This window comes from Lactuca saligna, chromosome 8 (genome assembly GCF_052625555.1).
Source record: "Lactuca saligna cultivar CGN05327 chromosome 8, ASM5262555v1, whole genome shotgun sequence".
In the NCBI taxonomy this organism is placed as follows: Eukaryota; Viridiplantae; Streptophyta; class Magnoliopsida; order Asterales; family Asteraceae; genus Lactuca; species Lactuca saligna.
The window spans coordinates 112,131,059-112,144,902 of record NC_136424.1 but is presented as its reverse complement, the minus strand read 5'-3'; the positions used below and the strand labels follow the sequence as shown (position 1 = coordinate 112,144,902).

General features: G+C 36.6%; 1 protein-coding gene across 2 annotated transcripts; it reads left to right on the top strand.

Moving 5' to 3' along the window:
• The first annotated feature begins 4,800 nt into the window (after positions 1-4,800).
• Positions 4,801-13,548, top strand: LOC145007972 (uncharacterized). Of its 2 annotated transcripts, none has more exons than XM_078966583.1 (5): positions 4,801-4,912; positions 5,715-5,802; positions 6,316-6,387; positions 6,781-8,009; positions 13,442-13,548. In XM_078966583.1, exons 4-5 carry the CDS (start codon positions 6,785-6,787, stop codon positions 13,459-13,461), a joined length of 1,245 nt encoding a protein of 414 aa, XP_078822709.1. In that variant the 5' UTR covers positions 4,801-4,912; positions 5,715-5,802; positions 6,316-6,387; positions 6,781-6,784; the 3' UTR covers positions 13,462-13,548. The 2 variants fall into 2 exon arrangements, with proteins under 2 accessions (XP_078822709.1, XP_078822710.1); XM_078966584.1 differs by lacking the exon at positions 13,442-13,548 and adding an exon at positions 12,841-12,932.
• The last annotated feature ends 296 nt before the right edge of the window (positions 13,549-13,844 follow it).

The following is a 13,844-nucleotide window of genomic DNA, read 5'->3' as shown; positions in this document are numbered from 1 at the left end:
GGGCTAAAGTGAATAAATTAGCCGGTTTCTTAGGCTTTTCTATTCAAAAGGTGAAAAAGTCAGGACTTTTTTATTCAAAAAATAAACTTTAGGACTTTAGTAAAAATTTACCCAAAATATCGAAACTTTTCTGGAGATATCCCTAATATTAAATAAGAAACCGAACTTAAACTAAAACAAGTTGCTATGAGTTGGATGGTACGAGGGAAAAAAAAACAAAAACATGACTACAAGGAAGACAAAACAATTAGATTAATAGAGTGTTTGAGATTACTTTTAATGTTATTTTTTGGATTTTGGTTTTTTGATATTTGACAATTCTATAAAAGTCATATTGATTTTTTGGCAAGAAGAAAAATGAGTTGTTTTAAAAATAAAGAATTTATGACTTTTGATTTTTTGGCTTTTACTCTCTTAAAAGTTAATCCAAACACATTTTAAAACATATACGTCAAAAAATCATTTTGTTAAAAAGAACTTTTTTAGCTAAAAGACAATCCCAAATACCCCTAAAGTGGAGACCAACTCCGCCCAACTCGTCGAATTGTTGCCCTTATATTTATTTCATTGGAATGTTTGAAATATGATTGAGTCAACGGTTCTAGCTTGGCAGACAACAAAGTTCTTGAAAATCTTATTATTTTTTGTTATCCAAATGTTCCATAAGGCAACGTAATCAATGAAATCAAGTCCCCCATGAAAATCTTCTTATTTTTTTTCCAGTCCAAGTCCCCCATGTTAGAGCGTAATCAATGAAATCTCTCACCTTTTTGATCTTGCAAGTTTTTTTATGTCACACCACCTCAGAAGCAGTACCAAACATCTTTGGAATAGGCACATTCTATCGGTAGATGGTTTGTAGTCTCAATGCAAGTCCCACATAATTGACAATTTCGATTTTGGACATTTATACCCTTATATATTAGTGCATCAACTATTGTTATTCGATCCAACGCAATTCTCCAAATGAAGCATTTTACATTTAGAGGGATGAATTTTGACCAACAAATCTTGGATCCAATGTATTGATTGAGTTTAGCATCCAACATTCGCCTCAAAATATTGACCATGTAAACTCTATCTATTTGAAACTTAAAACGAAATCCAATCTTGGTTTTGCAACCAAGCAACCCGACGCATCTTACACCTTTTCCTCCTATTACAAATCTAGAAATAGGATCTAGCTACAATATCATCCAAAATACTTGCTTTCTTAGGCTTTATTTGTAGTGTCTAGTTCCCGGTACGCATTTAATTTATTTATTTATTTATTTTGAAAAGAGGGACTCGACGAGTTGGTGACCCTAACTCGTCGAGTGGATGGTAGTTTATGCGCGGGGTTTGAGCTACCTACTTGATGATTCAATAGCCCACGACTCGACAGGTAGCTCGGCCAGAGTGAAACCCTAATCTCGATGTTTTGCACCCTATTTAAGCTCCTTAACCCCCCACCTCTTGGCCTCATTTCCATCCTCCTTGTCCTAAACCCTAGTCCACGAAACCTTAGAGTTTTCCATGAGAGTGTGAGCCATTTGAATGATCATGGTGTGTTTTTGAAGCTTGTAGAAGAAAAAGAAGATAGATGGCTCAAGATGGGACGAGTAGATACTAGAATTACACTCCATTTGCAACACTTTCTAGTAATCAAGCTCTTATCTAGGCTATTAGTTCATTAAATCTCTTTACGTCCTTTTTATGTGGGTTTTTGGTCAAAGAATGATGGCCTTTGGAGAATGATCGACCAAAGAGGGTAATCTTCCAGATCTAAGACCTTAAAGGGCTGGAATTGCTTAAAGGTGAAAACTTTATGTCATTAGAGCCCAATGCAAGCTTTAAGGACGTCATTATGGCCTGTTGGAGCCCAAAAGGCCATGCATGGAAGCAAGCTCGATACTTTACGTGTTTAACTGGTATCTAGGCACTAGATCTAGGTTTTCATACTTTGGTTTGGGATATTAAGGCTTTTTAGACAATATCTATGTCCTAAAAGAATTAGGGTTTTAGCTAAACCCTTCAAGAAGGGATATCAACGGGTAAATTTGGAAACTTTACCCTTAGAAAGATCATTTATGGTGAACAAGCAAAGTATGAACTTTGGATCTAGATAACAGGGGCTTAATATGTTAAGATGGTTAAACAGACAGAGGGACTCGTCAAGTCCATAAGGGAACTCGGCGAGTTGGGTCGTGTTGTCCCGTTCCAGTTTGAGGTAGAGCTCGACGAGTATGTAGAGGGGCTCGACGAGTTGATTCGCCAAATTGTGACTCTGAGCAGCTCGATAGGACTCGACGAGTCGGAGGAACAACTCGACGAGTTGAGTTGCAATTCCAGGATTTCTGAGTTAAAGAGATCGACGAGTTGAAAGGTTGACTCGACGAGTTAGGCAACCCAGAATGTTGACTTTGACCAAGGGTAAAATGGTCATTTTACCCTTAGAAGGATTTTCAGTTTTTGACTAAATGTTTTGTGAATGTATAGCCATGGAGTCTTTGGAGCAGCCATCGGATATTTCTCACTTGATTTAGCAACTGCCAGTTTGAGAGGTGAGTTTTCCTTCAGTAAGAATGGATCGAAGGCACCAATGTCGGCCCGTTTATGTATGTTAGCGTATACCGGACTTCGGTCCGATGTCGGGGTGGTCCTGAGAAGTGTATATAAATTTGATGTATTTTTGATTCATGCATGTTATGTGTTATGCGTTCCGGGCCTAGGTCCGATGTCGGGGCAAGCTTGATGCATGTTCGCTTATATGTTATCTGTTATGTGTTCCAGGCTTCGGTCCGACGTCGGGGCAAGTCCGATATATGTTATATGCTTACATTATGTGCTTATGATATATGATATGTTGTGTGAATGTCGTGGCAAGCTCGATGTCGGGCGTGGCCCGATGCCACACGTGGTTTGATGTCGGGGTAATCCTGATGTCGAGCAGGAGTCCGATGTCCGGTAAGTTAATGTCGGTTTCGTCCCGATGTAGTTAGGTGGAGTCCCAATTTTGTGTTATATGTTATGTGTATGGTACGTGGTAGTTTGGGGGAGCTCACTAAACTTTGTGTTTACAGTTTTCAGTTTTGGTTTCAAGTACTTCCGCTAGCAAAGGGAAGGGCTCGTGATGATCGCATGGCAGACACCACCGTTTCAAGCCTGGGATATTTACTCTGATATTTGATACGATATTTTGATATGTTGACAGTTTTTATGATACTTTTGAGATACATGGTTTATGACGTTTATATGACGATGATATTTATGGTTTTATTAATGATTTAAAAACGAAATTTTTGAACCGTATTTTTTGGTTGTTACAAGTTGGTATCAAAGCCTTGGTTTGAGGGATTCGGGCAGACTCTCGGGTGTGTCTGAACTCAAAACAAGGACTTAGTATGAAAGTTTTCAAAAGAAAATCATTTTTATAAAAAGGAATTTGAGAAAAATAAAAGATTTTTAGAAAAGCAGAAAGAATTTTGAAAAAAAAAAAAGAGAAAAAGGTGTGGTGCATGCAATCAGCCGAGCTCAAGTAAGTACTCCCAAATTACCCATACAAGTTTATGTTATGATATGTTCATGACAAATGCATGTTATATTAGGGCTAAGGACATGATTGTTAGGGCAAAAGAGAGAGTGTGTGACATCCCCAATTTGATGGCCAGAAAACACCGATTTGTTTATGCTTTGTTTTTAAAATCAGAGTAATCGTTTAAAGAAAACGGTTGCAGAATCTGTTCCCAAAACAAGATATGATAAAAACTTATCAAAAAATTTCTCAAAGAAAATGTATTTTCATTAAATAATAAAACCTTGGGATGTCATGTTCCGATACAGACACATAAGCATAAACAGAACATACATTCATTTACTCTACTGATTTACATCTCCTTTAATCTCTCAGTGAAAAACAGCTTCGTATCAATACCTGTGATATAATTAAACTGAGTGGGTCAGGCTTGGGAGCCTGGTGAGCATATAGGGTTTTCAACCCACAATAATATAATTATTATATTCAATCATCAAACAATCAACCAAATTACCCATCCCCATTATCTTCCTTACTCTTAAGGGTCTACCCTAAGAATCATCTATTCGTTCACTCCGTATTACGCACTAAGACAATAGCTGCCAGGATTCTTTATTAGGCACTAAGACAATAGCAGCTAAGGCTCCTTCCTAAAACACTAATTCCATAGTTGCTATGGTTCATTCATCGGGTACTAAATATATATGTAACATACACTTTAGTAACCTTGTTTAATTATCATGTTTCATATGATTGTTAGTTTAAAAATGAATATTATTATATATTATGTTGTTTTAAACGTTTAAAGTAGGTAGTTATAGTAAAATAGAATTGTAAGCGTTTAAAAAAAAAAATATATATATATATATATATATTATTTTCGGTATGGTTTTAAGCGTTGATTTCTAACGAAATAGGTTTATAATATTTGAAGTTAAACTAAGTTTAGAATCATTTGGAATGTATTAGAGGTGATAGGGAAGTCTTATGTGATTCCGATCAAAAAGTCAACTATCGGAATTAACGAAAGTATAACGTCTAAGTTAAAAATAATTAAATCTGATTTTATTGGAAGATCTTTTCTGGGATATTTTTATTGGAAGTTGTAAATTATCTCGTTAGAAACGTACAGGCGAAAACCTCATCGAAAACGGAGTTTCGAGCGAAAAGTTATGCAATTTTTAGTGTTTAGGGGTAAAACGGGTACCCAAACCGGGTCAAACCCGACCCAACTCGGGTTTTTACCCATTGAAACACGATTTTGAGTCATTTTCCTGCCATTTTCAGTTCGTCACCATCCCTATGGGAGATTTTCACATACATGATCAATCTTGATCAAGTTTTGAAGATTAAATCAAGATTTTGAGTGTTCTTGAAGTATCAAGTCTAGTAATCAAGGTATGAACTCTTAATTTTTGGATTAGCCCTTGTAATTAGTGAGTTATTAAGAGATTAGGGTTTGATCAAAGTGGGTTTACCACTGATTTAATGAAATTAGGCATGAGTTTATGTTATTAACCTAGAATCTTAAATGGAAATCAAGTAACTACATGTAAACTTGAGAATTAATCATATGGTTTAAGAGTAATTAGTGAAAATTAATAATGAAACCCATGGTTTATACTTGAATTAGAATGGATTACTAAAATATTCAGTGTTATCATTGTAAAAGAAGAACTTGGTGATATTGATCATGAGGTTTGATCATGTAAAGGGTAAAATGAAATTATAAAGGGTATAATTGTCCTGTTTTTGTAAAAATCACCAAAAATTATAGAAAAATCGTATGGAGATGTGCTATATATCCCTGGAAAGCTGAGAATGTCTACTTTGATTTTTGTTTTAAAACCAAAATCTAATTCCGGACTTAAAAGGGGTGAAAACAGCTATATGTTCAGTGCAGTAAGGCTGAATTTTGACAGCTTTGGAACATTTTGACAGCTTTAGGATGCTGTTTTGTAAAATTCATAGTAAATTATAGAAAAATCATAAAAATGTGAGGTCAGTGGCATTAGAAAGATATAAGAGTCTATTTTATTAATATGTATAATTTATTAGTTATTTTGACATTTAATAAGGGTAAAACAGATCTGCAAGTGACAGCTATACAAAGAACAAAAACTAAAATTTCTAAATTGAAAACAACATAACTTGAGAGTAGTTGAGTAATTGCTTATGAAATTTGAAATATGAACTCCAGGGGTATAATTGAAGGTTTTAGAGGCCTGAGGATGGTGTAATTTCATCAGAAAAAGAGGAATTTTATCGCAACATTCGGTTACAGCACAGTGAGTTCAATATAGGGACAATTGTATGTTATGTGTTATATGTGCAATGTGCTTTCTTGTGTTATTGATCTAAGTGGTTATTACTTGATATTGATTTTGATGCCTTTGGCCATGTAGAGCATGACTCGTATCACTTTGGTATTGGCTTTGTGCCTTTGACCATGTAGAGCATGACTCGTATCACTTTGGTATTGGCTTCGGGCTAGGTAGGGCTGAAAGCCTGTATATTCTAGCAACATGATTAAAAGGGATTGTGTTTTATGTGCCTCTTGGGCTGGAATTTATGATGCTTATGATCCTAAATTATTGTGTCTTAATTATTGTAATCCTTTGAATCTAACCGTTTATTGATTTGGAAAGTCCTTCATTTGATACACATATAAGCCTTTGTTGTCCTTTGTTTCTTTTTGTTCCTGTCATATTGTTATGTATATGGCATAGCGTTATATTGTATCTATTTTTGAACTCACTAAGTGACGCCCACTTATCCCTTTTAGTGTTTAACTATTTCAGGTGATAAGCATCCAGAGTAAACACGCTTTGTTGGAGGACTTAGAGTAGTTGACACTACTACGTTTTTACTTGGTATACATATATGTATATGGATTATAAATTCCTGGGTAGTTATGTATTTATACAACTAGTTATGAAACTTTGTAAAAACCCTTTTAGTTGGTTTGTATCCATGCTTTTGTATTTAGACCACTAGTGTGAATTATAATTATGAATATGCATGTAGCATGTTTGGCTTTATGGTAATTTTAGTGAATGGGGTCATACAGATTATGGTATCAGAGCACTGGTTTAAGCGAACTAAATACCACGAATTGGTATTTAGACTTAAACTGTTGGAAGTTCAATATATGAACAGATTTATTGTCCGTATATGGATACAAACCATAGGAAAGACTTAAGTGGGGTGTTGGGTAATGATAAATCCTTATATTCTTACGTGTTATGTTACTCCAATTTTTTCAGAGCAATGGCTGAGCAGGAGGGTAGTCATACACCAGATGTGGGTGGAGATCTTCATCTTAATGAGGGAGATACTCCAATATCCCCTCGTGAGGAGCGGCTTTTGGATAAACTTACTGGTGTTATTCGACAAACTCTAGAACAACACAAAAGGGATAGTGATAAGGGTAAAGAGAAAGCCACCGGAGAGTCTTCAAGAGAGAAAGCGAAACGTCCCTCATTCAAAACTTTCAAGAGTAGTGGTGCTACAGAGTTTTCAGGTGTCCTTGATCCCATTGTTGTTCTTACCTGGATCCAGAACACAGAAAAAGTATTTCGTATCTCCCATGTGGTTAATGAAGACAAGGTTAACTATGCTTCTGCAATGCTCATTGGAGAAGCCTTAGTCTGGTGGGAAGCGACATTTGAAGCTCTTAACGAGTATGACCAGGAGAATTTATCTTGGGAGATGTTTAAAATCCGCTTTCTAGGAAAATATTGTCCTCTAGATATGAGGAGAAGACTGGAGAAGGAGTTCCTCGAACTTAAGCAAGGAGGAATGACTGTGACCGAATATGAAACTCAATTCAATCAAAAGGCACGGTTTGCTGCGAAGTATATCCCGACTGAAGACGATAAAAGTCAGTTATTCATGGAAGGGTTACGGTATGAAATCCGTGATTTCGTGATCAATCGGGATATTCTATCATTCGATAAAGCTGTTGAGTATGCCCGAAAGCGCGAGCATGACTTAGAGATACGTGGTGCCACTCTTTCTATCCCGAAGCATCCACGTGTTGATCGAACTGTTTCTGTTTCAACTAATCCATTGGGTCGATCTGCTCAATCTGATCTTAGCACAAAAGTACAATCTCAGAGCGCCTTTCGTGGTCGCGGTCGGCCACAATCTTTTTCTCTTCAGTCGAGAGCTCCACCACCATGCCAGAAATGTGGAAAGAGCCACCAAGGTCAATGCAGGGTAGGAAAAGGACCAGTGATTTGCTATGGATGCGGAGAAACAGGTCATATGAAGCCCGTTTGCCCGATGAGGAATGTTACATGTTATGCTTGCGGTGTTACTGGCCACAGAAAGCGTTTCTGCCCTACTCTTACCAGCCAAATGGTGAGAAGTCAAGCTTCCGTTCAACAACCAGTGGGTACTTCAACCCAAAAGGAGGATGTGCCAAAGGCTAAAGGCCGTGCATTCCAGATTACCCCAGAGGAGGCACGCGAGGACCCGAATGTTGTGACTGGTACATTTCTCGTCAATTCTAGACCTGCTCACATCTTATTTGATTCTGGTGCCTCAGATTCTTTTGTGTCTCGTGAATTTGCGCGTTCTTTTCAAATTGCATGTTATGCACTCGCCCAACCATTTCATGTAGATACCGCGGGAAGTGTATCATTACTTGTTGATAAAGTCTATAGAGATTGTGTCATAGAAATTGAAGGTTATAATTTTCTTGCCAATTTGATTCCTATCTCCCTACCCAACTTTGATATCATTCTCGGCATGGACTGGTTGTCAAAGAACCGTGCAGAACTCTTGTGCTATGAAAAGATAGTACGCATTCCTATTGAAGGGGAGAATCCTATTTATGTCTATGGTGAACAAAGAATCTTCAAAATAATCTCTTTCCTTAAAGCTCGTAAATTCATATCGAAGGGGTGTTCTATCTATTTGGCCTACTCAGTTGATGTCTCAAAAGAGGAGAAGAAAACGGTAAATAATGTTCATGTTGTTAACGAATATCCTGATGTTTTCCCTGATGACTTGCCTGGCCTTCCTCCGGATAGGCAAGTAGAATTCCGAATTGACCTTGTGCCTGGTGCTGCTCCGATTGCAAAGACTCCTTATCGTCTCGCGCCAACAGAGATGAAAGAAATGATGATCCAACTGCAGGAATTACTTGACAAAGGCTTTATCCGACCGAGTACTTCTCCCTGGGGTGCTCCTGTATTGTTTGTCAAGAAGAAGGACGGATCGATGCGGATGTGCATTGATTATCGTGAGTTGAATAAGGTGACTATCAAAAACAAGTACCCACTACCTCGCATTGATGATTTATTTGATCAACTTCAGGGTGTTAGCTATTTCTCGAAGATTGATTTGAGATCTGGATATCATCAGTTGAAAGTTCACGAGCAGGATGTGCCGAAGACTGCTTTTCGTACTCGATATGGGCATTATGAATTCCTGGTTATGCCGTTTGGTTTAACAAATGCTCCTGCTGTATTCATGGATATGATGAATCGGGTATGTCGCCCAATGCTCGATAAATCAGTCATCGTATTCATTGACGATATTCTAATCTATTCCAAGTCTGAATCTGATCATGTCATTCATATTCGTGCGGTGTTAGAACTTCTTCGAAAGGAGAAACTATATGCTAAATTCTCGAAATGTGAATTCTGGCTTCGCCAAGTTCAATTTCTTGGCCATGTTATTTCTAGTGATGGTGTATCTGTAGATCCTATCAAAATCGAAGCCATTCAAAATTGGGAAGTGCCCCGTAATGCTTCCGAAATTCGTAGTTTCTTGGGTCTCGCGGGATATTACCGGAGATTCATTAAAGACTTTTCTCGTATAGCCATACCGCTCACGAGTCTTACAAGGAAGGAAGTAAAGTTTGAATGGGGTGAAGCCCAAGAAAAAGCTTTCTCAACTCTAAAAGATCTTTTGACTCATGCTCCAATCTTATCACTCCCAGAAGGTGATGATGATTTCTCCGTATACAGCGATGCTTCAAGATTAGGACTCGGTTGTGTGTTGATGCAACATGGCAAAGTGATAGCCTATGCCTCAAGACAACTGAAAGATTATGAAAAGAATTATCCCACTCATGATCTCGAACTCGCTGCAGTGGTATTTGCCCTAAAACTTTGGAGGCATTATCTTTTTGGTACAAAATGCCAATTATTTACTGACCACAAAAGTCTCAAGTACATATTCAGTCAGCAAACTTTGAATATGAGACAACAACGAGCCATGGAGCTGATCAAAGATTATGACTGTGAAATCCTATATCATCCTGGAAAAGCCAATGTAGTTGCCGATGCACTTAGCAGAAAAATTTATCGTAATAGTATGTGTTATGCTATTACTCATACCACAGTAAAATTCACTATTCTAGATGAACTAAAGAAATGGCAAGAAGAGGCCCTAAAGCCAGAAAATGTGAAGAAAGAAGGGATGATACATTATAATGATGCTTTACTTGATGATCCGCGAGGATTAAAAGTATTCAAGAATCGGCTATGGATTCCAAAGATTGGTGGATTAAGACAGAAGATTTTAGATGAAGCCCATAAATCTAAACTTTCAATACATCCTGGTACAAGTAAAATGTACTATGATGTAAGAGCTGATTATTGGTGGCCTGGATTAAAGAGAGACATTGGAAGATATGTACAGGAATGCTTAGTATGCTTACAAGTCAAAGCAGAGCACCAAAAGCCTTATGGAACCCCAGAAAGTCTTAGTGTTCCTGTATGGAAATGGGAAGAACTGTCCATGGATTTTATTACCAAATTGCCAAAGACTGCTAGACAACATGATAGCATTTGGGTAATTGTCGATCGCCTGACTAAAAGCGCTCATTTTCTTGCCATGCGTGAAACGGATCCAATGGAGAAATACGCACAAGTATACTTGGATGAAATTGTTGCAAGACACGGTGTGCCATTAAAGATCATTTCCGATCGTGATACTCGCTTCACTTCTCACTTTTGGGCAAGTATGCAACGTGAAATGGGATCTCGAGTTGCTCTCAGCACAGCTTATCATCCCCAGACAGATGGTCAGACAGAGAGAACAATCCAAACCGTAGAAGATATGCTTCGTGCATGTGTCTTGGAGTTCGGTGGTAACTGGGATAAATACTTACCTCTTGTTGAATTTTCGTATAATAACAGTTACCACGCTTCAATCAAAATGCCACCATATGAAGCATTATATGGTCGCAAATGTCGTACACCATTGTGTTGGCGAGACATAGGACAAAAGATCCTTGGAGGCCCTGAAATGATTCAAGACACCACCGACAAGATTCAAATTGTACGAGAAAGAATGAAAGCGGCCCAGGATCGACAGAAGTCCTATACAGAAAAGAGGAGACGACCCATAGAATTCCAGGTGGGTGATTTCGTAATGCTAAAAGTATCCCCGTGGAAAGGCATTATGCGATTTGGGAAGAAAGGAAAACTAAGTCCTAGATTTGTTGGTCCTTTCAAAATCATCCAGAGAGTTGGTAAACAAGCATACCGCTTGGAATTGACGGAAGATTTGGCAGGTATTCATGATGTGTTTCATGTGAGCTATCTACGCAAATGCTTGAGCATCTATGATGAGACAGTTCCATTATCAGAGGTGAAATTGGATAATAAGTTAAGATATATAGAAGAACCTGAAGAGATTATAAATGAGAGAACGGTTGATCTGCGTAATAAAGAAGTGGAGTTAGTGCTTGTCAAGTGGAAACATCATCGAGGCCCAAATTATACTTGGGAAAATAAGAATGACATAAGAGAAAAATATCCCCGTTTGTTTAAATCGTCGTGATTTCGGGGACGAAATCCTCAAAAGGAGGAGGTATTTGTAACATACACTTTAGTAACCTTTTTTAATTATCATGTTTCATATGATTGTTAGTTTAAAAATGAATATTATTATATATTATGTTGTTTTAAACGTTTAAAGTAGGTAGTTATAGTAAAATAGAATTGTAAGCGTTTAAAAAAAATATATATATATATATATTATTTTCGGTATGGTTTTAAGCGTTGATTTCTAACGAAATAGGTTTATAATATTTGAAGTTAAACTAAGTTTAGAATCATTTGGAATGTATTAGAGGTGATAGGGAAGTCTTATGTGATTCCGATCAAAAAGTCAACTATCGGAATTAACGAAAGTATAACGTCTAAGTTAAAAATAATTAAATCTGATTTTATTGGAAGATCTTTTCTGGGATATTTTTATTGGAAGTTGTAAATTATCTCGTTAGAAACGTACAGGCGAAAACCTCATCGAAAACGGAGTTTCGAGCGAAAAGTTATGCAATTTTTAGTGTTTAGGGGTAAAACGGGTACCCAAACCGGGTCAAACCCGACCCAACTCGGGTTTTTACCCATTGAAACACGATTTTGAGTCATTTTCCTGCCATTTTCAGTTCGTCACCATCCCTATGGGAGATTTTCACATACATGATCAATCTTGATCAAGTTTTGAAGATTAAATCAAGATTTTGAGTGTTCTTGAAGTATCAAGTCTAGTAATCAAGGTATGAACTCTTAATTTTTGGATTAGCCCTTGTAATTAGTGAGTTATTAAGAGATTAGGGTTTGATCAAAGTGGGTTTACCACTGATTTAATGAAATTAGGCATGAGTTTATGTTATTAACCTAGAATCTTAAATGGAAATCAAGTAACTACATGTAAACTTGAGAATTAATCATATGGTTTAAGAGTAATTAGTGAAAATTAATAATGAAACCCATGGTTTATACTTGAATTAGAATGGATTACTAAAATATTCAGTGTTATCATTGTAAAAGAAGAACTTGGTGATATTGATCATGAGGTTTGATCATGTAAAGGGTAAAATGAAATTATAAAGGGTATAATTGTCCTGTTTTTGTAAAAATCACCAAAAATTATAGAAAAATCGTATGGAGATGTGCTATATATCCCTGGAAAGCTGAGAATGTCTACTTTGATTTTTGTTTTAAAACCAAAATCTAATTCCGGACTTAAAAGGGGTGAAAACAGCTATATGTTCAGTGCAGTAAGGCTGAATTTTGACAGCTTTGGAACATTTTGACAGCTTTAGGATGCTGTTTTGTAAAATTCATAGTAAATTATAGAAAAATCATAAAAATGTGAGGTCAGTGGCATTAGAAAGATATAAGAGTCTATTTTATTAATATGTATAATTTATTAGTTATTTTGACATTTAATAAGGGTAAAACAGATCTGCAAGTGACAGCTATACAAAGAACAAAAACTAAAATTTCTAAATTGAAAACAACATAACTTGAGAGTAGTTGAGTAATTGCTTATGAAATTTGAAATATGAACTCCAGGGGTATAATTGAAGGTTTTAGAGGCCTGAGGATGGTGTAATTTCATCAGAAAAAGAGGAATTTTATCGCAACATTCGGTTACAGCACAGTGAGTTCAATATAGGGACAATTGTATGTTATGTGTTATATGTGCAATGTGCTTTCTTGTGTTATTGATCTAAGTGGTTATTACTTGATATTGATTTTGATGCCTTTGGCCATGTAGAGCATGACTCGTATCACTTTGGTATTGGCTTTGTGCCTTTGACCATGTAGAGCATGACTCGTATCACTTTGGTATTGGCTTCGGGCTAGGTAGGGCTGAAAGCCTGTATATTCTAGCAACATGATTAAAAGGGATTGTGTTTTATGTGCCTCTTGGGCTGGAATTTATGATGCTTATGATCCTAAATTATTGTGTCTTAATTATTGTAATCCTTTGAATCTAACCGTTTATTGATTTGGAAAGTCCTTCATTTGATACACATATAAGCCTTTGTTGTCCTTTGTTTCTTTTTGTTCCTGTCATATTGTTATGTATATGGCATAGCGTTATATTGTATCTATTTTTGAACTCACTAAGTGACGCCCACTTATCCCTTTTAGTGTTTAACTATTTCAGGTGATAAGCATCCAGAGTAAACACGCTTTGTTGGAGGACTTAGAGTAGTTGACACTACTACGTTTTTACTTGGTATACATATATGTATATGGATTATAAATTCCTGGGTAGTTATGTATTTATACAACTAGTTATGAAACTTTGTAAAAACCCTTTTAGTTGGTTTGTATCCATGCTTTTGTATTTAGACCACTAGTGTGAATTATAATTATGAATATGCATGTAGCATGTTTGGCTTTATGGTAATTTTAGTGAATGGGGTCATACAATATAGCTACCAGTGTAGGTACTAAGTCCATAGCTATCATCGTCTATCTGATAGTATTAAATCCATAGCTACCAGCGTTCGTCTATACGGTACTAAATCCATAGCTACCAAGGTTTATCTATACAATACTAAATC

Coding starts and splice junctions, on each gene's coding strand:
- LOC145007972 (XM_078966583.1), top strand. CDS start 6,785: ATGGCTGAGCAGGAGGGTAGTCATACACCAGATGTGGGTGGAGATCTT. Junction 8,010..13,441: donor GGACCCGAATGTTGTGACTG/GTACATTTCTCG, acceptor TAACTATTTCAG/GTGATAAGCATCCAGAGTAA.